Here is a 27,932-nt window from a genome sequence, read left to right as displayed (position 1 = left end):
TAATTATAGCAGCACACTGTTTAAAAAATTATCCTGTTAATAACCACCCAGTTTTATTGTCCAGTATTTTAACTTTTGGGGCATTGGGGTGGTATTATAATCCAGATACATCATGCTGTTCTGTATGTTAACCAAGAATCATATCATGTGTTACATAGTTTGGGTTTGTTCATGGAGAGAACATTTTAAGAGCCTGTTTTGTAACAGAAGTGCAATAACTTCCGAAGGTCTTGATCCATGTCTGTTACAGTGGTAGAACATTTGTGTAGTAACAGATGAAGCACAGAGGATTAACTAATGGCTGTGAGCTGGTAACAAGTTTCTTTCTAAACAGGCAAGTTATTTAAAACCAGACAGTACTGTGTCTTCCCTGAAAAGAGAGTTTTCTAACTTTTGGGTTTACCTACTTGTGAAATAAAGTGAATGAATGAAATCATAGCTTACCTTTGCAAGCTAGGTCTGTGATGAAGGTAACTCTTGGTTGTTTCTGCATTAGTCCATTTGTGTAACTGTAGTGCGATCTGACGGTATGAAATTTCTTAAACATTTGTGCTAACCAGTGTTACTCTGACTTCCTTAACTTGCAGTTGCCTCCTTAGGAAGAAGAAGGTGCGGCTTTGCCAAGTAGTTAGTTGGAAGCGTGCGGTGAGGTGACATAAAAGGCAGATGTTTTGAAGTGGTGCAGTGTGGTGATGTGATGTAGGAGGAAGGTAGTTGGAAGCGGTGCAATGCTGTGGCATTAGAGGAATGTGATTAGAAGCGGTGATCTGTGATGATGTGGCATTGGAGGCTGGTGTTTGGAAATGGTGCACTGTGGTGATGTGACATCGGAGGCAGGTTGCTGGTAGAGGTGCAGTGACATTGGAGACACCACTGGTGAGACTGGTGAAAAACCTGGCTGGGACAATAAGGAACTGCTCCACGTGCGGAAGGCAAACCTTGTTTGACATACAAGATTCCATAGTTTCTGAATCAAATAAGATGGAGTGAACCCCAACTGCCTTCTCATTCATGGCAGCAGTAGAACCTATGAGCACTGCTAGGCACAAAGTCCCAGACAGGTGACTCAAGATTCATAGTCTGATGGGTTGCCTGTTCTAGGGGTGGAGTGAATACCCTTCTACTGTGTGGAGGCTGTGGTTAGAATGTTTTTGGCAGGATATATTTGGAATGACTGTTAGATGCAGTAGTTACTAATTTTAACAACACTCGACGTGAAATGGAACATTGTGGCTGAGGACATTTGAGTTGAAACATAATACATGATTCTGTAGCTTTTCTATCTCATGCACTCTTACAGCCCATAAAAGTAGGCATGATGCATGTGTTTGAAATGATCTGCATTTGCTCAGTCTCATGATGGTGTTTTTTTGTTAGTTTTGTAGTAATACGACCGAGATTCTAATCCTTGCTGTGTTGTGTAGTACTCTTGTTTTTTTTTTTTTTGTTTGTTTTTTTAACATCGAAGTGGTAATTTGAACTGTCGACATTTCAACATGTGATTTTTTTTTTTTTTTTTTCCCTCAGGCTTCATAAGGATGGCACTTGTAGCAGAGATTCTAAAAGAACAAACCTTATTGGATGCATCTGAGCAAAGTGTTTGCTTGAGTGATGATAAACCTCTTTCAACCTCTCCTGTGAGCTCCACTCCTGTAACACCTCACAGACTTGCAACACCTTCACCATGCTGTGATATAAAAGTCAGCAGCACTCTAGCACATTCTGCACCATCCCTTTCCATCTCCTGTATTGCCAGCTCTGCTGAAGTAACCTCTAGACTGTATACCTCACTACAGAGGAGCAAAGAAATAGAGGCAAAGGTCTGGTCCAGTTTGGACAGCCATTTAAAAGGCCAGTCTGCTGTTTCTGAAAAACATCAACAACTGGAAGGTGATGTACAGAAAGAAAGACTACCTTTTGAAGCGATAGTTCCTTTAGATCATTCCACGCATACAATTTTACAGCCTACATCTCTGTCTCACTCTTTGGTGTCTGTAAATATGAGCCAGTTGGATAAATGTAAAATATTGAACTCAAGTCCCAGGCTGTATGGCTTTTCATATCCTCCCAGTTTCACTACCAGGCAGAAACCAAGATTGAGATCCACTAACTGTTTACTTGATGTTTCATCGGGCATGGGGTCCGACATTGAGACCTCCAGTTCGAGCAGGGAAAGTAGACGCCCTCCAGGAGGTCCTGTTCATCTTCATCTGTCAGAACGTTCAGCAGGTGCCAGTGCAGTGCTATCATATGACCTTAAAAACTGTGTCACCAGTGAAGATTCAACGGCCACTGGCAACCTTGCAGAAGTAACTGCAGTTGAAGGACTGGAGTGTCTCGCTGATGAGATGACACAGATATCAGCAGCTGGACTAGAAGCCAGCTCCTCAGCAAAGGTACCAAACTTGTGCAAGAGATCTTGAGCAGTTATTTGTATCAGTGTATCTTAAAATGAGTAGAGTGTTGTAATAGCAAGGTAGTAACATGAACTATTTACACATAAAATATCCACATGTTAAATGTAGAATTGTGGCAGTCACTTTCCAAACTCCAAGTAATAATTAGCCTTATGCATCATTTTTACAACCACTAATACATTCCTTTTCACAGTTCCCACTACTTTTGTTGCCCAGTTTGTTTACTTTTCTTTCACACAACTAAAAACAAATATGGAAATACTTCAGAAAAGTTTTTCTGTGTACTGAGAATGTGTTGTTTTTGTGTTTGTGGGTGGGTGGATGGCTTTTAACGTTGAAAGTAAATGGAACAGCCTAGTTGTCTGCCTAATCTAGTTCTGTCTGAGTGCAGGCAGCAGCATTGCAATCTGCAGGGCTGAACAGTCAGCAAAAGCCTCTGTGCACTAATGTTCTCACGAGTCATACAGTGTTGTTTTTTTTTTCTTTTTTTAAGGGTAGTGCTTTTTTCTGTGTTTTCCCCATTGCTTCCTGATTATCAAGTACCCCCCCCAAGTCGGACATATGGGAGATTTGTTCACTTACCTCACAGTTGCACCTGGGATCAAGGTGAGAGCTTCCCGGCTAGGGCCACAATTCAGACAACCGTGAAGGTGCTTTACATTGGCAATGAGGGTGTTTTTGTAATGACCTGACCTTGCTCCTGGGTGTAGGGGTATTGTGATCCATATCTCTTTGGAAGTCCGTAGTGACTTCTTCATGCAAATTGGATGGCGCAGTGGTGCAGTGGTAGCATTGTCATCTCACAGCAAGAGGTTCTCTGGCTCGATTATCAGCTGGGGGGGCCTTCTGTGCGGAGTCTGCATGTCTTCCCTGTGTTCGTGTGGGTTTCCACCGGGTACTCCGGTTTCATCCCACGTTAAAAAGACATGCATCTGGAGCGTTTCTCCCCATGCCTCTGCTGAAAATTTGTTTTGTTCCAGTGTTGGGCTTTCCTGGTAAACAAATATTTAAATATAAATAAATAAATACGTGTTTCAGCATACCTGCATTGAAAGCTACTAGCTGGTGGTAGCTTAATGAGCTAACTCCCCATCCGTGGCAAGTATTTGCATTGCCTTCTCTCATCTGAAGGATTGTGGCAACAAATGTCTGGCTCTTCTCAGCTCAGTCCTTACCCCAGTGTTCCTCCGTTATCTCATATAGGTACTTGAGCCACTGATTGGACATGGCTCACCTGAGCAGTTGTTTATAGACATGTGTTAACAGAATTGGCATGGAGATAGGGTAGTAAACCATGAAAGTGTTCATATATCACAAGGGGCATGTGACTAGCATTGTATTCCTTGTACTAAAATAGTCTTTGATTCCATGTTTTGTTGGTGCATTTCTCAAAATACTCTTCTGACTGCATCTGTCTGGGGCACAGTAATGTACTCAATTTAGTACAGTACTGTTCCACTGTAGTGTCCCCTGTCTGTAGCCCACCAAGACACAATAATCCTGTTTTATACTTTGCCCAGTGTTCCATTCCATGCCTATAGCACAGCAACCTGTCCCTGTTGTACAGTACATATCAATATTCTTCTTCCAGTGTAGTGTAAAGTAATCCATGCTTATTTTTGCAGTGTCTAGAGAGCTTACCTCTAACATTGGACTAGGACTTTATGGATCATTATTGCTCTCAAAATTCAACCAATATGGCCAATGTTTTGCTGTACCTAATGCAGCAAATATTAGTGGCTGTGTATCCAGTGCTCTTTTCCTGATAGGATATGGTGACTCAAAAGTCTGCCCACACTTTGAGTACCTTGGTTTTGAAGACTGTACTTGTACGGGCATCAGATGTTTGTCTAAAGTTCCATATGGATAGTAAATGTCCTCTGTTATTTGTATATGCTAGAAGGTAAGAGTTTCTCCAGAAATGGCATTGGTGATAAGGGATTATTTATGACTTGCTGTACTTAATCATGCTGTACTTAATCATGCTGGTGAAGTGCCCAGAGGTTTCAGTAAAATTAAGTTGGGAATATATTTTCATAAGAACAAAGATGACAAAAAAGATATGAGAAATGGAAGAGACGCTGAACTACAACTTTGAAAACTGAAATAAACAAGCTGGACAAACCAATTAAGCACAGTGTGAGACAAAATCAAGAAAAATGTTAAGAATATTTGTATAAAGATATTAAGCATAATAGGAAGCGTTGTTATAGCTACATAAAGTGTGGAAGGAATAAAGACCTTCAAATTGATAAAGTGTGTGATGTAGATTCTAAACTTTTTTCTCGGACACAACAGATTACAGATGTATTTACAAAAGCTTATGCAAGGCCATTTGGGCCCACAAAGGGGGTGATAAGTTGTGCTGGTGACAGCTAGGTAACCTCAGATGCTAGAATCAATTTAAGTTATATTGAGAAAGAACTGCGCAAACTGGATCCAAACAATGCACATGGAGGAGACGAAATTAGTAACAATGACCTGAGAATACTTCAGCAAGAACTTTAAAGTACCATTATATCTATTTACTAGGTCATATAAATATGGGGGGGGATTCCTAAAAACTGAAGATGTGCTTATTAAACCTGTCTTTAAGGGAAATTGGAGTAGGACAAACCCAGAGTCATACAGACTCTTAAGTGTACTTTCATTTTGGGGAAAAATAATGGAGAAAGTAATATTGGGTATGTTATTGTTAGAACTGGATAGGTCGAGACTTGAAATCATATGTCAGCATGCATATGTTGAAAATAGATTATTACCACCTGCAACATGACGTTTTATAACAATATAATAGCTATGAATGAAAAATTGTGCTGTGATGTAATTTATATAGATTTAACATCAGCATTTGACAGGGTTAAACACAAAACACTGATCAATAAATTTGAACAACTTTGTGTAATCTTGATAAGACGGATAGCTGCATGGCTTACAAATAGGACATGACAGTTATCCTTCAGCAAATGGACAGGTGAAATTCTTGATTATAGTCAGGATTTCCCACAGGGCTCAGTCCTAGGTCCTTACTTGTTTAGATTGTGCCTTTCAGATCTAACTTTCATCTGTGGTATTCTACAGACTATATGCAGATGACCTGAAATTGGGTAAACTGACTACATGTGTTACAGATAAGGCACGTCTGCAAAAGAACTTGACTAAACTGACCATAAGGGCACAGAAGAATAATATTCTGATAAATACATCAAAAACTAAGCAGATGAGGTTTGGGAGACATAAATTGTAAGGTGAATATTTAATACAGCACACAGTGATTGAAACTGTACATTCATTTAAGGAGCTGGGTATATGGGTAGATCTGGCTTTGAGTTTTTCTAATCATATCAACCAATTGGTTAATGATAGATCTGATGTTATCCATGTCATTATTCCTCACAGAATGGTCTTGAGTCAGACGTTGGATCTGAGCCGGCAACTTAGCACAGACAGATCCAAGGCTAAAGCTCCTCCCTCTCCCATAATCCCCTTTTGCCCTCTAACCCTCTGGTCTCATTTGCTACGGACATGATCCTGTGGCTCTTGCTTCAGCTAAGTACTTTAACTACTTTATCGATATTGTTTTATTAGCTTAGGTAGTTTTTCTTAGGTGTAGTCTCTGTAGTGTGTTTACTAATAGTAGTTTGCCTCCCCTCCCTTAGAGTTGCTAATTTTTGAGTGGTGTAGTTTCCCCCATTGGTCCGTTATCTGTTTTTTGGCACCCTGTTTTGCTGTTAGTGCCCCAGTTGGAGTTAGGGCTTTGTTGTGTTTTAAATTGTGTCTGAAAAGTCCTCTGGTTTTAAAAAGTGCTGCTCATGCAGTTGGAAGATGCCTAACTCCGACTCACATAAGGAGTGCCTGTATTGCTTAGGAGTGCCTGACCTGGATTTTGAATGCAATGTTTGTGCCCCATTCAACCCCAGGGCTTTGGTGGAGTGCCACAACAAGCTTCTGTTAAAGGGTATGGTGCAGGGTGGTCCTTTTGTTTCCCCCTCTAAGGCTTCCTCTTCTTACACCAAGAGGAAGACCCCTTCCATGCCTCCAGTAGCTCCAAAAAAGCTGAGGCTGTCTGATCCTATATCCCCGGATCTGAGTCCAGCCCGGGCTACCTCTGGTCCTAGATCTGTGGATTCTTCTTCTGGTTCAAAGGCCACCTAAGATCAGAGGCCTTCGGATCTGGTCACGGCTAGGCCAGGTTTGGATCCAGTCGGTTCGTCAGAACCCGATTGTTCCTTCCTTCTGCTAGGCTGTTGGATCCACTGATAGTTATTGAAGATGTAACCTAACCTAGTTCTTCTAGGCGGTTGGTTCAGTTGGCTCCTAGGCCCCGGAGCTGAACCCCGGATCCCCAACATAGATCCTTGGGGTCTCCAACCAAGTCCACCCACTCCTCCACTTCCTCCAGGAATCTGTTGCCTTCCAATATGGACAGGATGATGAGGAGCTTTCTCAAAGCCCAAATAGAGCTAGGGCTTCTGGCATCTCCAACCCATCCGGCTAGGGGGAGGCTCTCCAGTTCCAACTCTCCACTCTCCTCTTCCAACCCATGGGGCTTCGGAATCTCAGGACCAGGATACCTGCAGTCAGATCCTAACAGAGTCTAGTATTCTGTTTTACTCAACCCTGTCACGGTCCTTGGTCTGCTCTGTTCCCCCACCCTTGGATTAGAGTGGGCCCTGTGCTGGAGTGATTGGTGCTGGCTTGACAAGGACGGGTTTAGGGCCAGGTTTTTCAGACTGATCTCTTCCCCTGGGGGCTTCAGCCCTTGATAGCTCTGAAGCAGTGTCATCCAGGGGCCATGGTGCTGCATCTGGGCTTGTCCCTCCTCTCCGAGGGACTTCACCCTCTGGGGTTGGAGATGAGACCGTTTCCAGCCCATTGGCCTTCTGAGTGGTAGAGAGGAGCTTCTCCAGGATTGGAGCTACATCTCTCACGCCTCTGTGTCCATCCCTGCCCCTCTCTGCCTTGGGTGGTGAGACCTCCCATACTGTCCAGGGTCAACACTCCTGTTCTGCCCTTCAGGCGGTTACTTCCCCGTACGGGGTCACTGCATCTTTTGAGTCCCCCAGAGCCCCCCCCCCATGGAGGAGGTACCTCGTAAGTGAACATGCAAGAGGAGGCACTTGGACTCGCCCTCAAGTCCTTCACTGAGGACATGGACCTCGATGAAGGAGACTGTTCCCCTAGATCTCAACCCAACAATGTCCCCTTTGGGGACATCCTTGAGGTCTTGAAGCAGAAGGGCGAATGGTCTCCTCAACGTCCATCTTCAGAGGAGTCTGTTGTTTCTGAAGGCATTCAGGATGGGTCCATCTACTTCCTGGGTGTCCCCCCCCACCGTGTTGGTAGATCTCATCTCCAGCAGGGCCTAGAAGGAGCCCGTCACTGTGGAACCAGTTCCTAAGTGAGCCGATAAATTTCTCAGCCCTACTGTGGGCTGCCTCTTCTGGAGTAAAGGAGTGCCAGTCGATGCCATCGTGGTTGCCGCTGCCACCAAGAAGGAGCTGCAGAGCTCCGCAGTCCATCCCCCGAACAGTGTCCCAGGAGACAGACTGACATGAGAACCGTGTGTACTCCTCAGCTACCTTTGGACTGAAGGCAGTTAATTACTTGGCACACTTTACCCGCCTACAAAGGGACTTGGTTAAGCGACTCACCACTTCCCTTTTAGAGTTATTGCCGGCAGAGGATTTCAAGAAGGTGTTTCCTAAGCTTTCTACTCTGACGTCCCTCGCTAATGCCTCAATGAGGTTAATTTCCAATGCTGAGGAAGCTACCTGTCGAGTGGCTGGTACCGGCATAGCTACAAGGCAGCATGCTTGGTTACAGTTATGCGGCTTTGCGGAACCCTTCAAATTATCTTTTCCCAATGTCCCCTTTGATGGGTCCATCCTCTTTGGACCTGCCATGAAGGACACTTTGACCCATAGGAAGCAGGAAGGGGAAGACTTTGTCTGCAGTCAGGATCAAGCTTTCTATTCAGAGGTCTTTCTCCAAGACCCAACAAGGTACTAGGAAGATTTGGTTCCAGAAGTCAGAGCCTTCCTTCCAGGACACTCCTGGTGATTCCTCTTCCAGAAACAGGGGGAAAGGATTCAATGGCAGACGCCGCCCCAGAGGTAAGTGGGACTGCAAACTCAGGGCTCCAGGGAACCCTTCTCTGAGCAGCCCTTTCAGTGCTCATGAGGCATTGCCTAACTGCTCTGCCCTGAAGGCAGTTGGGGGTCGTATTTCCCTTCACCCACTAGCCTGGATAATCATTGCCTCTGATCAGTGAGTGTTAAACATCATTTCCAGTGGTTATTTCATCCCCTTTACAGAACACCCTCCTTATATGAAGATACCTCTCTGACGTTCCACCCCTTCAGAGCGAGTTGGCCTTCAAGGAAGTTCAACAACTTCTTCAAAAAAGAGCCATCCAAGAGGTATCAGTAGGACAAAGAGGATCCAGAACTTGCTCTTGCTTCTCTTTAGTTCCAAAATAGACTGGGGACCTACGTCCTATTTTCAACTTTGGCAAGCTGAATCTATCGTTCAAAAAGTCCAAGTTCTGGACAGTCACTGTTCAGTCCATTCTGCCTCTATTACGCAGGGATGACTGGATGTGCTCTGTGGATCTCCAGGATGCGTACTCTCACATCAGGATAGACAGGTGCTCCAGGTGACATCTTCGCTTCCGGTTAGGGGCCAATCATTACCAGTTCAGAGCCCTACGGAAACACCCCACCCCTCCAGGTGTTTACCAAATGTATGGTAGTGGTAGCGGCTCACCTGCGCTGCAGGAATTTCAGGTATTTCTGTACCTCGACGATTGGCTCCTCACAGCACCCTTGAGGCATCAACTGTCGCAAGCCATCCATTATGTTCTTCTCCTTTTCAGTCAATTGGGGATTACTGTCAATCTTTCAAAATTGAATCTGGTCCCCATGCAACAGCTGGAGTTCATAGGAGTCTAGCTAGACTCTGTTTCAGAGATTGCAGCATTGCCTCTACGCAGAGTTCAGTGGATCTGGGAACAGGTCATGCAAATCTCAGATTTTTCACATCCCCCTGTTCACTTGACTCTTTGGACCCTAGGGATCTATGGCCATGGAAATCAGCTTGTTCCCGTAACAAGATATCACTTGTGGGTTTTACAGTGGACCCTGGTGGTCCAATGGTCTGCTTTGTCTTAACCCAGGTCTGTATTCATAAAACTAACAGATTGCAAAATGAAAAACAAACTGGTGAAAAACGCCAGGCTGACACCAATATGAAAACCAACTCCGCTTTTATTTACTAAAATGCACAAAATCAACACGTTTTTCGTCCTGCTAAATGGTAGGACTTCTTCAGAAATTCAGCGTTACATTATGTTCAGACCTTCGTAACTTTTTATATTTATAATTGCTTCTAATGATGATTTTTTAAAGTCAAAGTTGATGGGTGCCAGAATAAATTTATATAAGTAACATATTTAACTGTAGAAACCAAAGACATCCTGTAGACAGATTGGTTCCTAATAGTTAAGGAAGAAAACGTTTGTAGAATGGAGTACTTCTTGTTCTGTCCAATCAGGTAACATTTCAGATACAGCTTGCCATAAGTAGTACAGAAGATCACCATTAATCTCTATAAACACACTGACCATGAGAAATTCCACAGGAATAAAATGCTGCTCTATGCACTGAAAATAGTTTACACTTTTATGGTCAAGCATAGAAATTTAAAAATCAAATTCAGCGAATTAATGTGATAAGTCAGGCTTAATGCAGGGTAACCCCTAGGCTTAATGTATTTTCATCAGCAGCACCTAAAATGCACGTTTCTTGATTGTAATATTATCTCTTTTTTGAACATTTTTTTAGTGATCCAATATAATGTTTAGTCGATGAGTTTATTACTGTACATATTTTTCAATTTAGAATATTTTAACACCATGTATTCAGGGAATTTTGGCAATGGGTTATATTTTTGTATTTTCATGTGTTTAACATTTTTTTTCTGAATGTCTTGAATGTTGGTTGATTTTTTTTGACATGTGATCTTGACTATGCATGTATAAATTAGTGCAATGGGAAGTGTTTGGTAGTTCAGATTATGTCCAAAGAGATGAAAACGCTCAAGTACTGTGTTTCTAGTGTGGTCGAGCATTTTATTCCTTTGGAATTTCTCATCTGTGTGTTTTTGGAGGATAATTAGTGGTTGCATACAGACTGACTTTCATTTTTTTAAAGGATCACAATGGCAAAATATATGCATAAGGAACATTTTCCTTATTATACCACCCACAAGTGTAGTCCTGAATGATCCCATTTTTAATACTCCCTTCTGGTCTTGGGTATCCTTTAAACATAAAATATACTTGCTTTTCAAGTTGGAATGTTTCTCCCTAAGAAATTCCCTGACTACAGACAAAAACAATTGAGTCATGTGACTATCTTCTATTTCCTTAAGAAGTTACAGCTTGTATATAACAGAAGAAGAATACTCATTATTTGATGCCCTTAAAGCAGGTATATTTCTCCAGAAGGGGGAAAGGGGGAATTTAACATGGAATTTGAAAAAATAATGAGAGGATTCAGTCTCTTACACCTAAATATACATGTGTACAGATAATTCAAGTATGGGCAATAATGTCTAGCCTACCCAATATACCAAAGCAGTCATTCCCATAATAAGCAGCTGGTCAGGTGCCATATGAAGATATTTTGGAGCCTTCCACAGGAAACCAGTATAAATGTTCACTTGAAGCTAGACAGCAAGGGAAGGAACAGGAAACTCCGACAGAGTTATGTTGAAGAGTGATAAGCCAGTGAGTTCCCATATGACAGAGCAACGGATGGCACATGATGAAATTGTAGAGAATGTACCACAGGAAAAAGCAATAGAACTTTCTATAGAATGCCTGCAGGAAATGGAAAATAACAAATGTGCTATCAGTTTAGAAGAAAATTAGCGAAGAGAAGAGTTGCTTGACTTAATAGAGATAGATGGACATATTAAGATCAATGAAAGAAATAGACTGCACTAGGTCAATAAAACCAAAAAAAGTTAGAAGTTTGTTAAAACAAATGAACATAGTAATTAGGACTGTCCATAGAGATCCATGCAATATAACAGAAGTAAACAGGATATATTACTGTGCAGCTAAATTAATAACTGATAAATGTCTACAGCATACCTCTCAACCTGGAAACATCAAAAATCAGGACAAGGCCCTTGAAAAATAGGTACAAATCTGTACACTGATTAACATCTAATTTGCATACACAATTATGTAACCCCACCCACTCCACTGGAATTGTGGGATACCAGATTTCAAACGCAAACTGAAGAACAGGCAACCAAAATATGGCACCAGAGTCCCCGTGCAGCCATTCCAATGTCCCATTACCTGGCTATTTTCCCATTTACAATAAACACTAATGTGTGCATACTGCTTTACTTCTACAATGGATTACTTGGATTTTATTTTTACAGCACAACAATGCACAAACACTAATAGACATCTGGTAAATGCAATACTATTTCAAAATGAAAACAGACTTGGAGTTGGCATTAAAACTTGTCTGCCCTTGAAACTCGCATTCATTGAAACCGCATTGAAACCCACCTCACACCCACAGAAAATGCATCTGGCCAGTGGTGGATAAAGACTACCTTTGGGCTGTTTTCAAATCAATGACCGCTTGCACACAAAACAAAAACATACATGTGTTCTTTGATACACCTTCCTGACTTTATTAAATAATATTCCTTGTATAATACAGCACACTTGTTAGACAGAGTGCATTTTAAATTTATTGTTTGAAGTGAACATTTTCCAGCAGACTGTACTGTAGGCAATGAAACAAAATGCATGAACCAATAATGACAAACCTGCCCAATTCAGAACATTTCCGTCATAAAGTCTACATCCATATCCACACTATAAATAGAATGACAGCAGTTTAAGCCATAGGCATCTTGCACAGCTTACTTATTTTCAATTTAATTTTTTTTGGGGGGGCACATTTTGTTTGTATAATTTTGTAAAGTTGCTAGAATAAAATGCTGTGTGACCACCATGCATTTCAGTAGTCCATCTTGAACCCAAGACTCTATGCACTACAGTCAGAGTAACATACCACTATGCTAAATCAGCAGGCTCCTGAAAAATAGGAAGACTGAAACTTACTGGCTATCATTTAGTAAATTTCATTTCTCACCACAGCTCTCAACCTCTTAGCAGAAAAACCTGGACAAACAAAGCCAATAATGGGGGAATGCAAATTCAGTTCTCACTATAGCTCTCAACTGTTAGAAACAACCTGGGTAAAGCTCACAAGTGGTGGATAGGGACTTTAGGCTCTTTTTTCCCTGTACTCAGGGTACAGGGTTTGAGCCTGAGTACCTCTTGTCACCAGGTGTATTGAATGTGGGGCATTTTCTCACACACAGGCACACCTTTCCTGCTCGTACTCTGCACTAAATAAATTAAATACAGTCCCGCTCATACTCTGCAGCGGTATGAACACCACTTTCCTGTTTAGGTAAATGAAATAGTTTCCATGCTTGCATCAGGTTCGTTTAAATAAATGAAATAGCTTCCTGCTCGTGCACTAAATGCATTAAATATGGTCCTGCTCGTACGCTGCAGCAGTACGAACACCACTTTCCTGCTTAGGTAAATGAAATAGCTTAAATGCTTGCATAACATTCATTTAAATAAATGAAATAGCTTCCTGCTCGTACTCTGCACTAAATACATTAAATACAGTCCCACTCATACTCTGCAGCGGTACAAACAGCACTTTTCTGCTTAGGTAAATTCCATGCTTGCATCAGGTTTGTTTAAATAAATGAAATATCTTTCTGCTCGTACTCTGCACTAAATACATTAAATACAGTCCTGCTCGTACTCTGCAGCAGTACGAACACCACTTTCCTGCTTAGGTAAATGAAATAGCTTAAATGCTTGCATAAGATTCATTTAAATAAATAAAATAGCTTCCTGCTCGTACTCTGCACTAAATACATTAAATACAGTCCCACTCATACTCTGCAGCGGAACAAACAGCACTTTCCTGCTTAGGTAAATGAAATAGTTTCCATGCTTGCATCAGGTTCGTTTAAATAAATGAAATAGCTTCCTGCTCGTACTCTGCACTAAATACATTAAATACAGTCCCGCTCGTACTCTGCAGTACACACACCACTTTTCTGCTTAAATGAATTAAATACAGTTACCAGTACACGCTTGCATCTGGTCCAACACACACTACCTGAAAGCTCAAAGCTTTGAATTTCTCATCATCCTTTCCCCGCTCATTGCAGTAATAAATAAATGTAGTGCAGTAATGTAGTCTTGTGTCATTTGCAAAATAAATGCATCAGAAATGTAAATATAACAGACCTGCTCGCCATCGTACAAGACTCCAGCATTAATAAATGTAGACACAGTAGTCTCGTTCCTGCTCGCAAAATAAATAAATGTAGCCCACTTTCCACACTTGCATCAGCAATGTAATAACTCCATTCGCTCACAGATGGAATGGATTATGGAAGCCATAAATACATGCAGTCCAACAGCTGAAAGCCCTGCAAGCAGACGCAAATACACCACTTTCTGGTTCCCGCTTGCAGATTTATTTCAACATCCGGAAGTTCTTCCTCGGAGCTCTGAGCTCAGTTCCGACAGGCTGATGGAGCTGACGTCATTGCGCACGTGATGACGTCAGCTCAAATAGCGGGAGAGAAAAAAAATTTAACAAAAAGCTGGGGAAAAGTCGGAAATCAAGGGGTGCCACTCGGGAATCATGGCACCCCATTATTTGGACCCCAAAACTCGGTAAAAACCGAGTAATTCAGGACAGTTGAGAGGTATGGTCTACAAGAACATAGGGTAGTGAGGGAGAGAAAGGGGAGAAATCAAATACCATCATAGAAGTATTGAATAGACAAAACTATAAAGCAACCAAGACACTAAGTGTCATTGTTAGAAGAGTATAGAAGGGGAGCAAATCAGCAAAAATACCTAGAAAGATAGATATGATCAAAGCAATGCGCAGTATTAGAACAGATCAGGATCTATCCTGCACTATCGCAAATAAACTAAAAATCTCAGCACAGATGGAAAAATTTAGATGATACGCAGATAAATATAAAGGAAAAGTACAAAATAAGCAATTTATTGATGACCCAAAAAGAGAATTGGGAAACAAGGTAAAAGGAATTGAAAGACCACCAAAAAAAGAAGCAATAGATACATTTTGGAGAATTATCTATGAAGATCCTGTGGAACATACAAAGATGCTAAATGGATAGAAGGATTAAAAGAAAGAGTAAGAAATTTAAAGGTACAGGATATGGAATGGGATGAATTAATGGCCAGAGAGGTTGAAACAAAGTTAAGAAAAGCTTCTAATTGGAAAACCCCAAGTCCAGATGCAATACCTAATTTCTGCTTCAAAGTATTAATATCTTTGCACGAAGGTTTAGCCATGAGTAAGAGCTATTTATATGCGCACCCCGAACAGACACCAACCTGGCTATCAACAGGAAAAACATTGTTCCTACTTAAGAGTCTACCTGCAAGCTACCCTAAAAATTATAGACGAATAACTTGCCTTCCAACGACAAATAAACTATACACCAGAATTGATGCCGACAGAGTTTATAGTCATTTAGAAGAAAATTCAATTATGGCAATAAAATAAAGTCCTATGGAACAAATGGTCATTTGTTGTTGGATAAAGTCATAGTGGAGAACTGTAAAAAGGGGAAGAATTTATGTATGGCATGGGCGGACTACAAAAAGCATTTGATAGTATCTCACAATCATGAATAAGAGTGCTTAAAATTTATAAGATGCACCCTACACTGGCCAACTACATTACAGTGACAGACCACTTTGCAATTAAGCCATGATAAAGGACAAATTATTATTCCAGTGATAAAATTTAAAAGAGGGATATTCCAGGTGAGACTCTTATTACCACACTGCTATTCTGCCTTGCCCTTAACTCATTAAGCTGTCTTCTTAACAGCTTAGGCCATGGCTATAATTTGGCTCCTAGAAGTAAAGACTTCTCATCTTCTCTTTGTTGATGATTTAAAATTGTGTAGCTCATCAGATGAGGAAGTGAAAACACAACTGCAAGTTATCAAAACTTTTTCAGATGATATAAGAATGTAATTTGGTCTTGACAGATGTGCAAAAGCAAACTTTAAAGCAGGAAAAGTGAAGCACCAAGAAAACATTAGTTTGGGACAAGAATGTGATATAAAAGAACTTGATCAAGAGGGAGTGTATAAACATTTGGGAATTAATGAAGGGTCAGCAATAAAAGAAGACCTAAATTAATCCTGAAAACAGAGCTGACATCTAGGAACAAAATCCAAGCTATAAAACAATTTAGTCTTCCTGTCCTAACTTACAGTTTTGCAGTGAATGACTGGCCCCAAAACATGTTTGATAGATTAGTAGGAAAACAAAAAGAATGCTTCCTGCTCACTAAATTATTTATAAAAATCAGTGCATACCAAGATTATATATTCCCCATTCTGAAGGAGGGATAGGCCTCCTTGAAATTGATTACATGTATAGATCTGCATTCATGGCATTCCACACGCATCTGTTGACCTCACAAGACCCAAATGTAGTGAAAGTTTTGAAACATAAGGAGAATATATCTAAGATGACTTCCCTGCCTAGGCTAGCAGAAGCTTATCAACGTCAAGCAGGAATGGAAATCAAACCACAAGTAGATAAAAATCAGGCAGCAGCTGAACGTGCCAAAAAAGAAAAAGAATATAGGGACCATATGAGAAGGCAAGAAATGTGTAAAATGCATAAATATAGTTACAAGTATAGAAAACTTCTGGAAGAATCTCATGTTGATCAGGAACGAATGCAGAAATGGTTAAGGAGAGGCAAATTCAAACCAAGAGATGAAAGGTTAATATTGGCGGCACAAGACAGTGGGCTACATACACATTGGTTTAGAAAGTCCATTGAACACGTGGGAGAAACAGACAAATGTAGGTTTTGTAAACAGTTGCACACCTCGTTGCTGGATGCGACATACTAATGGCAGAAGGACTGTATACTGAAAGGCATAATAATGTGACAAGACTGTTGCACTGGGTATTGTGCAAACATTGTGGTACTGAAGTGGCTGAAAAACACTGGAAACGTGAGCCACAAAGCATCATAGAAAATAATGAGGTGTACATCACATGGCATCATCCATTACCAATAGTTCAAAAGATAGATGCTAGAAAACTGGATATTGTGGTCCATGAAAAGAAGACAAAAGCAGCATTGCTCATTGAAATTGCCACCCAGTGACTACAATGTGTTGTGTACAGAGCGACACAAAGTCATAAAATATCAGGATTTGCAGGCAGAAACGAAAACAATGTGGAAGAAAGATACCCTGGTAGTTCCAATAGTAGTAGGAGCAACGGGTTTTATAAAAAAGAATCTACAGCCATATTTAGATATGTTATCAATACATGTAACTCAATGCGAATTGCAGAAGGCGTCCTTACTGGACACATTGCGGATGTTGCAAAGAGCACTTCTGGCTGACATCAAAGATTGAAACAATACTAATTTCATGAATGTTAATCGTACATTGACTTAGGAATGGGGTCCTTTCCCATTATGGTATTAAAAACCCAAAAGATTTGGAGAAATTTAAAAAAGGGAAAAGTAATAAGTGTCCGAGTTCTTGAAAATATCTAAACTAGTGCTTGTTTTAATGTCATTTATGGTGGTGCTGCGGTAGCGTTGTCTCCTCACAGTAAGACGCTGTCCGGTTCGATTCTCAGCTAGAGCGTCTTCTGCGTGGAGACATGTGTGAATGGGCGCACCTTCATTGAAGGTTGTGCATCAGGCCTGGCAAGCCGGTACGTAAAAATCAACTGCCCATCATTAGCGGACCTGAGTTCCACTGTGGCGACCCCTAACCGGGAAAAGCCGAAAGACACAAACAAAAGTAGTTTATTCCATGCATTGGCTACTCACTGAGAACTGTTTAGTGCACTTCTCATATCTTTATAATAGTGAATTTCAATGACCTGTTAACTTCTTGTGTGAAGTCAAATAACCAAGCAGTACCTTGGGCACAGAACTGTTTTATCAACAAAGGTTTGCTATGGACTTTCTGAGCTGAGGTAGCTGTATGGAGAAGGGCAATATCCCATACCTTTTCTGGGGGTATAATAATGTACGAATTCCTCAACACCTTAAAAGAAGATTCTGTTGTAGGAAATCTTTTTTGCTTTCTTTGGGAGGGAATGGGGTACCAACTTAAAGCCCATGACAGGCTAGCCTTTAAGATTTTTGCCTTCTGATAATGTTCAGAATGGATGGTTGTCTCAGACCATCCAGAAGAGCTGATGCAGAATAAAGGCCTTAGAATAGGCTATCCACCTGGGAATTCCTAAACCTAGAAGGCTCATTGGTATATGTAGGGCACAGTTGGGAACTCTGTGCCTCATTGCTCCAAATTAACTTGTTAAATGGTCTAGAAATTTTAGTTAAACATTGATTAACATTTTTCAGTAAAATATGCCTAAAATGTAAGCAAACAAAGGTGCAATAAACATTTAACGGTTACTCTCTGCTTCAGCTACGTACCCACTAAAAACTATGTCCTCTTAGGTTTTAAATTCAGCATTGTATTATAATGTGAACATTATAAAATTCTTAAATAATCGTGGGATTGTGCGGCCTTTGATACACCCAGGTTTGCTGCCCTGTCTTATTAAAGGCAAAATGGTCAGATTTAGATAGATTACACTGTAAGTGAGAATGGTTTGAAATGTTCTTGAATACCTCCAGAAATATCCATTAAAATGTCTTCAGTTAAAACTGGGCATTCATCTGCGAACGACAAAGCCCAAGTCTGTATACTATGCATAGACTAACCTGAGATTTTCAGTGAAATATTAAGGGCTCTATTTTTTCTTCATGAAAAACATCAGGAAACCATTCAAAAGTAAATTGAGGAGGGGATGTAAGCTGTTTAAAACAAGGGAAACTGCATAACCTTCAGTACCTTCTGTCATGAAAGGAGATACTGCCAGCACGGCTATCAGGAATTTTGTAAATAATTGTAATTTGTGAATATCAACATGATTTATATAAGATGCTTGTGTTACAACTGCATTAGAACTGTATGTCGTGTATATCAAACTGGTGTGTTTGTGTAAAAAACGTATACTGTAAAGTGCTTGTATTTAAGATGTAACCACAGTGTGCCCTGCTGGAAGAGAACAGAAATGTACATGCACTATTATAGCTGTTTAAATGTATATATTTTAACACTGGAAACTGGAATGTAGGAGGTTAACTTCAGAAAAATAACTGAAATTAAATTACTTTATGGCTACGCACTAAAAGATGGTGTCTTTCAGTTTCAAGGCAGCTAGAGACATAATGTCTGCACTGGGGGATCTCTGTATTGTCTTTGGAGCGAACAAATTACTTCCTCTGAAAGTATGAAGGAATGCAATCGTTTTATGACTTCCATAATCTGCCAAAGATCTGAGGTCTATATAGTTTCACAGGTAGATGCTAAATACTGCCAAGGTTCCAGCAGTGGGGGCTCCACATGGGATAGAGTCAGATGACAAGAAGCTATCCCAGCAGTAATATTTGAGATACTAATTTAAAAAGTCTGTTAGTGAGACAGGGCATTCTGCATTATGTCTTGGACCTGACAACAACAAGATCCATTCACTACATATCTGCCTTGCTCTGTAAGTAAGTTTCTAGGGTATAGTAACTCTCTCAGATACAGTCAGGAATATAGCAAAACTTAGTTTAGATATTTTTTCATTATTTGAGACTGTCTTGCATTGTTTAAAATATTTCCTATGATTTTGAACTCTGATGTCCTTGTGAATATATACCAAGTATTTTCTTGTTCTTTTATTATTAAATTTATATTTAAACCTTCCGTTGTGGCTGATCTGTTTAGAGATATTTACGTTTTGAGAGTACTTGCATATTTATTTGGTGACACTGTGTGGGCCATTCCTAATTGCCTTGCTGTTGGTCAAAACTACCTTTTGTATTAATATAATATTACGCAGCAAGCCTGGCCACCCTTTTTTAAGGGCCTTAAAGTAGCTGATAAGGAGTTGGCTGGTGAAAGTGATAACTACCTTATAGTGTGGGCAGAAGGGGGGAGACACAAAGCACTGGTTGGACAGGGAGAGTGCTGGAGGTCTAGGATTTGTCACTCATCTGAGATCTAATTCTAAAGCTGTGTCAGTGGGGATTCTTACTGGGGATCTGGAGAAAGAGGGAGAAACCAGCCCTGGATTGACTGTGGTCCCTGTTTGCTCTTAAGTGAAATTACACTTGATGCAGAGAGCTGCATCTTGAAATACTGTGTTTGTACCTGTTATCCTTACAGTGTATGTCCCTCACTGGTGTCAGTGGTAAAGATTGAGGCTCTTTGATTACTGGTCCACTGGAGAGTCATTACACCTTCCAAATGTAATCCCATAGCAGAGACTCAAAAGCTTTTGCAACGTCTGTCATAACTACTGTCAGGGCTTATGCTACATGATCAAGGCCTTTGTGTATGTATACGAAATTAAAGTTCTGATGTGGTTTATCTTAGACCTCCCCTTCTCAAAACCAATTTGTGTCTTGTATGTTATTTCTGAAAGGATGCCCTCTAAGCTTTTTGCTAGGATTCTAGAATAAATGTTAATATCCACGTTGGGAAGGGAGATGGCTGTGCAGCTACTGGGATTAGTAAGATCTTTATTCTATTGCTGAAGGAGTGCAATCACTGACAGCTGAGAATAGGGGTTAACTTCTTTCACTTTTCAAAAGTAGGAAATAAAATGTGAAGGCAGTCTCATCACCTGAGGCTCCAGATTTATCCTATTGGGGTTTGTGCTTTCTCTTTCAAAGCAAATTTCATACTTTCACTAATTTCACACACACGTTGCTGGGACTAGCCAGAACCACTGCTGTGATGGTGGGTAACTGATGTTGCTGAAGGAAAACTCATAGCCACACTAACCACTTCATATCACAGAGCTGATTTGTTAAAACACTTTACCAAGGCTTATATTTAAATCTAGCACTAATTTGGTTTTTATGTTGCCACTAACAACATGCCTCCCTTTTTTTTGTTGGGGTTAGGTGGTTAATCATTCTACCACATAACACCTCATGCCTTTGTTCTTTTGACCCAGACTCAAAAAGTCTACAGGTTTATTGCCTATTGCCCAGGACCTTAAAGGTTACCTTTTGCAGATAAAGCTGTACTCTTTTGCTATCCAATTCTGTAAGAGCCTTATGTTTCATATAATAAATCAATAAGATTTCTAAATCTGGTTATTTTATTTTGCTGAAACAAAAGATCTACTTCACCCTTTAGGTGCCAAGTTTCTTGTTCCATATTTCTAATACAACTGTGTTACAACTGTGCTTTTGCCCATTAACAAAGTGACAGCATATGAAATTTAAAGGACTCCAACTACATCACTAGTAGTATACAAGTTAGGGTTTGTCTGCTATAAACTGTCTCACTCCCTTTATGTCATTGAGGAGTTCTAGTTTAGCTAAACTTAGTGGGTCCATATACTGTAGTCTGGAAAAGGGTTTCCTTTCTCTCTCGGCATTAGTAATATTTACTCCAGCATGATCCTTGAAGGGGGCCATTACTGTACTGGATAAAGAGACTCTGCCGATTATCTGATGGTTTAACCTACATGCTGAGAACTTAGTGGAGGATGTGAAAGTATACTCTTATAAGCAATGATGCAACCACCAGATATCCACTAGAGTAGACCCTCTCTACACATTTATTAATCACTTTTTGTGATCTTGTATTATTTTCCGATGTATACCAGGCATGGCTCCATAACTGTACTGAAGCCTTCTGCCAGCAAAATAGGGGTACCACTGAAACTACTTCTATCCTGTTCCCCAAAAAATACTTGCAAAAGAAACTGGTGGACTGCATTAGGACTGTATGAACACCAGATAACTTCAAATTCTGATAGAGTATGAAATTTGGCAAAAATTCTGCTTTTTTCCTTATCCACAAACTTTAACGGTTGCCACCTTAATGAGTGTTTAACTGTAATGAGGTCACCTGCCTTCGATTTTATTTTTTTTGGTTTCAGCTACAGTTAATAGTTTCTGGTCAGACTGTATTGGTGAGAAGGTATGATAAAGTCTTTATCTCACATTGCTGCAAGCATATTACAGCAGTTTTTTCTATAGTTAACCATTTTTGAATGCCATTTCCTTTATAAAGGCTGTTCAGTCCCAGCCACTTAATGACATGCACAAAAGTATACTTACTTTAAGACAGAAAGAACATGGGTATAAAAAATGGACCAATAGACCCCCTAAAGGAATAAGTTCCTCCAGTAAGGTACTAAATTAATGCAAATTCATCCACAAGTATTAATATATCCTCGCACATAAAATTGATGCTGAACTCCTTACAAGCTCCCTGAGACAGCTGTAACCTATGACCATTTCCCTTCTCATTCAAGTATTTCCTTATAAGGAATGCCGTTTCTCACTGTCCTCTTTGTTGACTGCAGGACATTTATCTATGAAATATTCTGTAGATGCAGGAGGAAGATCCCCTGAGTCTTATTCATAGGTTCATTGGTAGGTACTAGGCTGTCGGCCCAAGGGCCTACGTAATCCTAGCCAGCAAGGTTTCATAGCTTATGCCACCCAAGAAAGTTACTTTCCTGTGCCACTGTCCAGCAGAGAGACAGAAGTAATCCCCGTGGTGTATTTCCTATTTTCCATCCGCTCATCAAGATTTTTCTTGAAGAGTGCTAATGAAAAACTTTGCTTGACATAGATGGGTAGCTTGTTCCAGAGTATAGGAAGTCTCTGGGACAGGAATCTGTCCCCCCAGCGTGTCCTGTTTATTGTGGTGACAAGGTTTAGGTCCCTAGAGTGTGTAGCTCGGAGGGATTGGGATTTCTTTAGGTGTAGCATGTCCAACAGCTCTGGGTTTGACATAGCTTTATATGTTAGGCAGAGATCACCTCAGAGTAGGCAATATGCTACGGAGTAAAGCTGGAGATTTTCAAAGCGGTCAGTGAAGGGCATTTGTTTGAGGCCAGTAATCCTCTTTGTGAGGTACTTCTGTGGCCTTTCCAGCTGTTGCAGATGTCTTGTGAGGTACATTCCAAAAGGGGCGTTGCACTCTATAATGGGTCTAATGAGTGACGAGTAGAGAGGAACAATGACCTCTTTTTTTTTTCCTGGATGAGAACCCTATTATGATGAGGTGTGCCACGTAGAAGGACTTCCTGACTACTGTGTCAATGTGACTATCAAAGGAGAGACTACTGTTCACCTGGGTCCCATGGTCTCTTATCATGCATTCGGTGTTAAGTAGATTGCTGCCTATGTGGTAATTCATGAGTACAGAGTTTTTACCAAAGGGGATGACACTGCACTTTTTAGCATTGAGCTTGAGGCCATGACTCTGACACCAGGCATCTGTCTCAGTGAGGCCCTTCTGTAGGATGTCCACATAATTTGGGGACTTGACTATGGCTCCTAGTTTGCAGTCATCTGCAAACTTCGTTAGCCAGAGGCCTTCTGTGTTAGCCTGTACTTCAGAGAAGTAGATACCAAACAGGAGAGATCCCAGGACGGAACCCTGTGGGACTCAACTTGTCACTGGTTTGAGGTCAGATTTGGAGTGTGCAACTTTTACAGTGTGGGTTCTGTCAGTGAGCCAGTTGGCAACCCATCTTGTGACGTAGGGATTTATACCTAGTTTAGTGAGTTTAGCTATAATTCCAGAATGGAGGATGGTATTGAAAGCCTTGGCGAGGTCAAGATAAGCTTATTATGTTGATTGTCCCCGGTATCCTCCTGAGTAGATCTGGCTCATTGGAGTGCAACATCAGTACTTTCTTCTGTGTCAAGAGCAGTCATGGCCTCATAGCAATTTTCCACCTGGGTATGCAGAAGGGGCAGTTTATGAGGTCTGTGTCTCCCTCGTAGAGGTTCTGTGTAAATTTTCAGCCTTGGTAGGGGTGCTAAATTGGCTCTCTCATTTCAGACCCCCTGCTTTCCAAACATTTTACTATCTTTAGACATCAAAAGATTATATTCAGTTCTCTTAGCATCAGGATCCTTCAGATTGCCCTCAATCCCTGTCTTGTAAAAATGTATAAGCAGAGTCTGCTGAAGAAAGTACATTTCCTATTTTGCCATTAATGTAAAGGATAGGTTAAAAAAAAAAAAAAAAAAAATAGATACTTTTTTTCTACAGCACAAATTCTGCATTTCTTTAAAGATCCTATGCTTCTGTAAAGTTTTTATTACGTAGTCCTGAACCAGGCAGACTCTGACTCATCAGCTGAAGCATTTTACCTTCCTTAGCTGCATGGAGAAGAGCTTCCTTGTCTGACTTATTTAGGCACCTTAAAATTATATGTTGTGGATGTGCTCCCTGCAGTCTTGCAGGTCATACTGATCTGCGAACTCGTAATGTGAAGTTGTTAAATCTCGCCGTTTATTCTCACTGATGGGTTCGGAGCCGATCCTCGGCTCTGACATGGCCGATGGCAAAGCTCAAGGTTTGCCAGTAGCTTGAGACCAAGCTACTTATCCCACAATGCACTGCTGGAATTACCTCGGATCTAGTTTGCCGCAGCAAGAGAGAGATCTCGGTTATCCAGCTAGCTCGGACCATTTTTGGAAAAAACAACAGCAAGTCTATATAAAAAGTTTTCCTTTTTGTTTAAAAAATAGTGTGGTTAGTATTAGGTCTTTTCATAAAATAATCTATAGTTTCAATAGTTATAAATAGTTTAAAAGTTAGTGCTTTGTTGGCTTCTCCGTTTGTATAGGCCTTTAGCCCTATTTACTCTTATTAATCTTTATAATAGTCAGGGTTTTTCTCTGTGGGCCTCTTTAGCCCTATTTTTCTAATCTATAATTACATTGTTATAGACAGTGCCCGGATTGGGCTTAGTTGTTTGTGGATCTTTACTAGTGAGTAAGGACTTTATTACCTTTTGCAGTTTACTGTTTGTTTTATTTAAATATGTCTGATGAAAAGGAGAATTCCCATCCTAAATCGGGATTTAAAAAATGCCCAGATTGAGGGCAGAAAATCGCCATCACTGACAGACACATTCAATGTGTCTACTGTCTGGGGGCCAAACACCTCCAAGACACCTGCAGCATTTGTCACTCCTTTTCTTCACGAGTCTTCTTGGAGAGAAGGAGGAAACTTATAGACAGGGGATTGCTACAGCAATCTTTTTCTGAAGTATTGAGTAGCCATGAGGGTACTAGTATGTCCTCCAAAATCTCAAAATCCAAATCTTCAGACAAAGTGACAAAAAGCAAAAAATTTCAGAAGGAGGGTCTTCAGTTCCACAGACATCGGAACAGAGTGTACCTTTGATTCGGAGCCAGCTCTCGGTATTGGAGCTGGTCTCTGAAGTTCCTTCTTCCCCTCTGCTCCAATCAGCACCTTCAGTGCATTCAGCGAAGTCCTCAGTCAGCCTTTCAGATTTGGACATGGATCGGCTAGTGCACAAGCTTTTACAGGCACCAGGACTTGCCAAATTGTTGTTGGCCCCGACCAGCTCGTCTGTGCTGAAGAGCATGGAGCCAGATTTGTCTACTCCTCCTCCGAGCCGTACTGGACTCTCAGAGCTGAAGGAAACTGAACCCTTGGTTGTCGAACCCTTGGAGCCGATACCCGCACCGGTGTTATCGGCTCCATCTACTCAGATGTCCTCGGCGTCAACCGAGGACTCTAGGAGCCGACACTCTCCCGTCGGGTCCGGGGAGGATAGTTGAACCGATTTGTCGGAGACTACTTTTCCTGTCGGGGCTTCGGCTCGGATGAGCTCGGCTCCTACCTCTGGCTCGGAGCCCAGGGTTTCGGTCCGGGAGGATCGGACGGTACTCTCGGGTCCATCCACTCCTTCTCGTCGGAGCCATGGTGCCTTCGATGCTATGAGAAGAGTCCGCATCGGTTCAGCTTTCCCTCTCCCCTCAAGCTCCTGTGTCTGCTTCTTCATCTACCGGTCTCTCTAAGCATAGAGACCCCAAGCCTCCAGTACCCCCACAGGGTGTCCCCTAATCTTCTGAGACCTCCCCAGATCCCCCCACTGAGGAGGTGCCCAGGAAGAGATTGTGCAAGAGGAGGGACTTAGACTCCCCACAGGAGTCCTTCACATCTGACACGGACTTAGATGAGTCAGAAGGGTCCCCTCGATCCCCCTCTGAGGATATCTCCTTTGCAGAGATACTAAAGATCCTTAGAGGGGCAATTGGCAGTCAAAGACCCCTACTGAGGATGTGTCCGTGCTCTTGAAGGCTTTTGGGTCTCAACCTTTCACTTTTTGGGTGTCCCCCGCCTTATGACGAGCTCATGGAACTGATTTCTTGTAAGGCGTGGGAGTCACCGGAGGCCATGGAACCTGTTCCTCGTAAACCCAATAAAATTATGCCCCAGTGGACAAGCCATTTTTGACAAAGGGAGTGCCTGTTGTTGCCATGGTGGTAGCTGCAGCCACCAAAAAGGAAGTATCTGAGACATCCACCTCTATCCATCCTCCTAACAGAGATTCTAGGGTCATGGATAGATATAGGAAGTGCATGTTTAGTTCAGCAACTTTTTCTCTGCGATCACTGAACTACTTAACCCATTTTACGAGACTATAGAGAGATCTCATGAAAGAGCTAGGAGATGCTCTCCAGGGTATGGTAGCTACAGGGGTAGCCGACCAATGTCAACACCCAGCTCGCTACCCTAATCTCAGTGGTAAACTCGTCCATGCATCTCGTATCCTATGCAACTGATGGTTCGAGTAGAGCCGCTAGTTCGGGCATTGCTCTTCAAAGACAAGCCTGGATGCGTCTCTGTTTCTTTGCGGAACCCTTTAAGTCTTCCTTTATTAATACCCCATTCGATGGCTCATCACTGTTTGGGCCCAAAGTAAAGGAAACTTTAACTAGGTGTGAGCAGGAAGGCAAGACCTTATCTGCCGTTGGAGTCCGTTTTTCGACTCCTACTCGGCCCTACCCCAAGGGCCCTAGGGGAGGGAAAGTGTGGTTCCGAAAAGCACAGGCAGCCTTTCAACCAACACGTGGAGAAACCCCCTCTAGAGGCAGAGGAGGGGGTTATAATGGAAGACGCCGCCCCCGTGGCAGAGGGGATCTGCAGCAACAGGGTGACTGGTCAGTTCTCCGGTCAGCCCTACCAGTACCCCTGAAAAGGGGCCTAACTGTTCGGCTCTGGAGGCAGTCGGGGGTCGCTTGTATTTGTACCCAGAAGCCTGGCTAAACATAACATCAGATACTTGTGTACAAAGCATCATTTCCAGAGGATATTTCATTCCGTTCTCTTCCCCTCCCATTCCTGTAAAGAGAATCCCAGATGTTCCACCCAATCTCAGGGAACAAGCAATCGTAGAGGTCCACAGATTGCTAGAAAAAGAGTCATCCAACCAGTCCCAGCAGACCAAGTTTGATTCGGAACTTATTCACAATTCTTTTTTTTACCAAAGAAGCAATCGTAGAGGTCCACAGATTGCTAGAAAAAGAGTCATCCAACCAGTCCCAGCAGACCAAGTTTGATTCGGAACTTACTCGCAATTCTTTTTGGTACCAAAAAAAACAGGGGGCTGGAGACCTATCTTGGACCTCAGCAGACTCAACCAGTTCGTAAAGAAAGAGAAGTCATGCTTCAGTCCATTCTTCCCTTCTTAGGGAAAGGCGACTGGATGTGCTGCATAGATCTCAAGGACGCGTACTATCACATAAAGATGAACAGACACTCCAGAGATCATCTGCGCTTCTGGCTGGGAGCCAATCATTACCAGTTTCGAGCCCTGCCCTTTGGTCTCACTACAGCCCCCAGAGTGTTCACCAAATGCATGGCAGTGGTCACGGCTCACCTGAGACGTCTAGGATTCCAGGTGTTTCCATACCTAGACGATTGGCTCCTAACCACTGCCACCAGGCATCATTTGACTCGGGCAACACAATACACTCTGACACTCTGCCATCAATTGGGCATTACAATCAACTTTGAAAAGTCTCTCTTATCGCCATCGCAGCATACCGTTTTTATAGGAGCAGAATCAGATACCTCAACTACCACTCGACGGCTCCCTGTCGAAAGAGTCTCTCTTCTCTGCCAAAATGTCAGCTTACTGGTGTCAAAGAACGGAGCTACAGCAGCAGAGGTATTGAAAGTACTAGGTTTGATGGCGGCAGCAATCCTGGCTATACCACTCGCAAGGATGCATATGCGAATTCTTCAATGGCTCTTCTTCGCTCAGTGGTCTTACCAGAAACTACCGATGCACCACATGATTCTCATCATGGATTCTTGCAGGAGAGACCTTTGGTGGTGGTTGATGTCTCTTCATGCCACAATCTGAAGACCCTTTGCCCCCCCCCCCCAGTAGTCACTGTGGACGCTTCCCTGATAGGGTGGGGGGGGGCATTTTCAGGGAAAGACTGCCCAAGGCACATGGACAGATCAAGAATCACATCTG

At 41.8% G+C, this 27,932-nt stretch overlaps 1 protein-coding gene across 1 annotated transcript in view; it reads left to right on the top strand.

Moving 5' to 3' along the window:
• The first annotated feature begins 1,530 nt into the window (after nt 1-1,530).
• The window catches only part of CNTROB (centrobin, centriole duplication and spindle assembly protein), a 1,846,056-nt gene continuing 1,819,654 nt past the window's right edge, over nt 1,531-27,932 (top strand). The window contains exon 1 of the mRNA XM_044077286.1: nt 1,531-2,396. Coding sequence (XP_043933221.1) covers nt 1,539-2,396 — 858 coding nt within the window. The 5' untranslated portion in view covers nt 1,531-1,538. The remainder of the gene's footprint in view (nt 2,397-27,932) is intronic.

The sequence above is a fragment of the Protopterus annectens genome, chromosome 7.part0 (genome assembly GCF_019279795.1).
Source record: "Protopterus annectens isolate FY-2018-M chromosome 7.part0, PAN1.0, whole genome shotgun sequence".
NCBI classification, from domain to species: domain Eukaryota; kingdom Metazoa; phylum Chordata; order Ceratodontiformes; family Protopteridae; genus Protopterus; species Protopterus annectens.
Note: the sequence above shows the minus strand (reverse complement) of the source record. Positions and strands in the feature narration are given on the sequence as shown.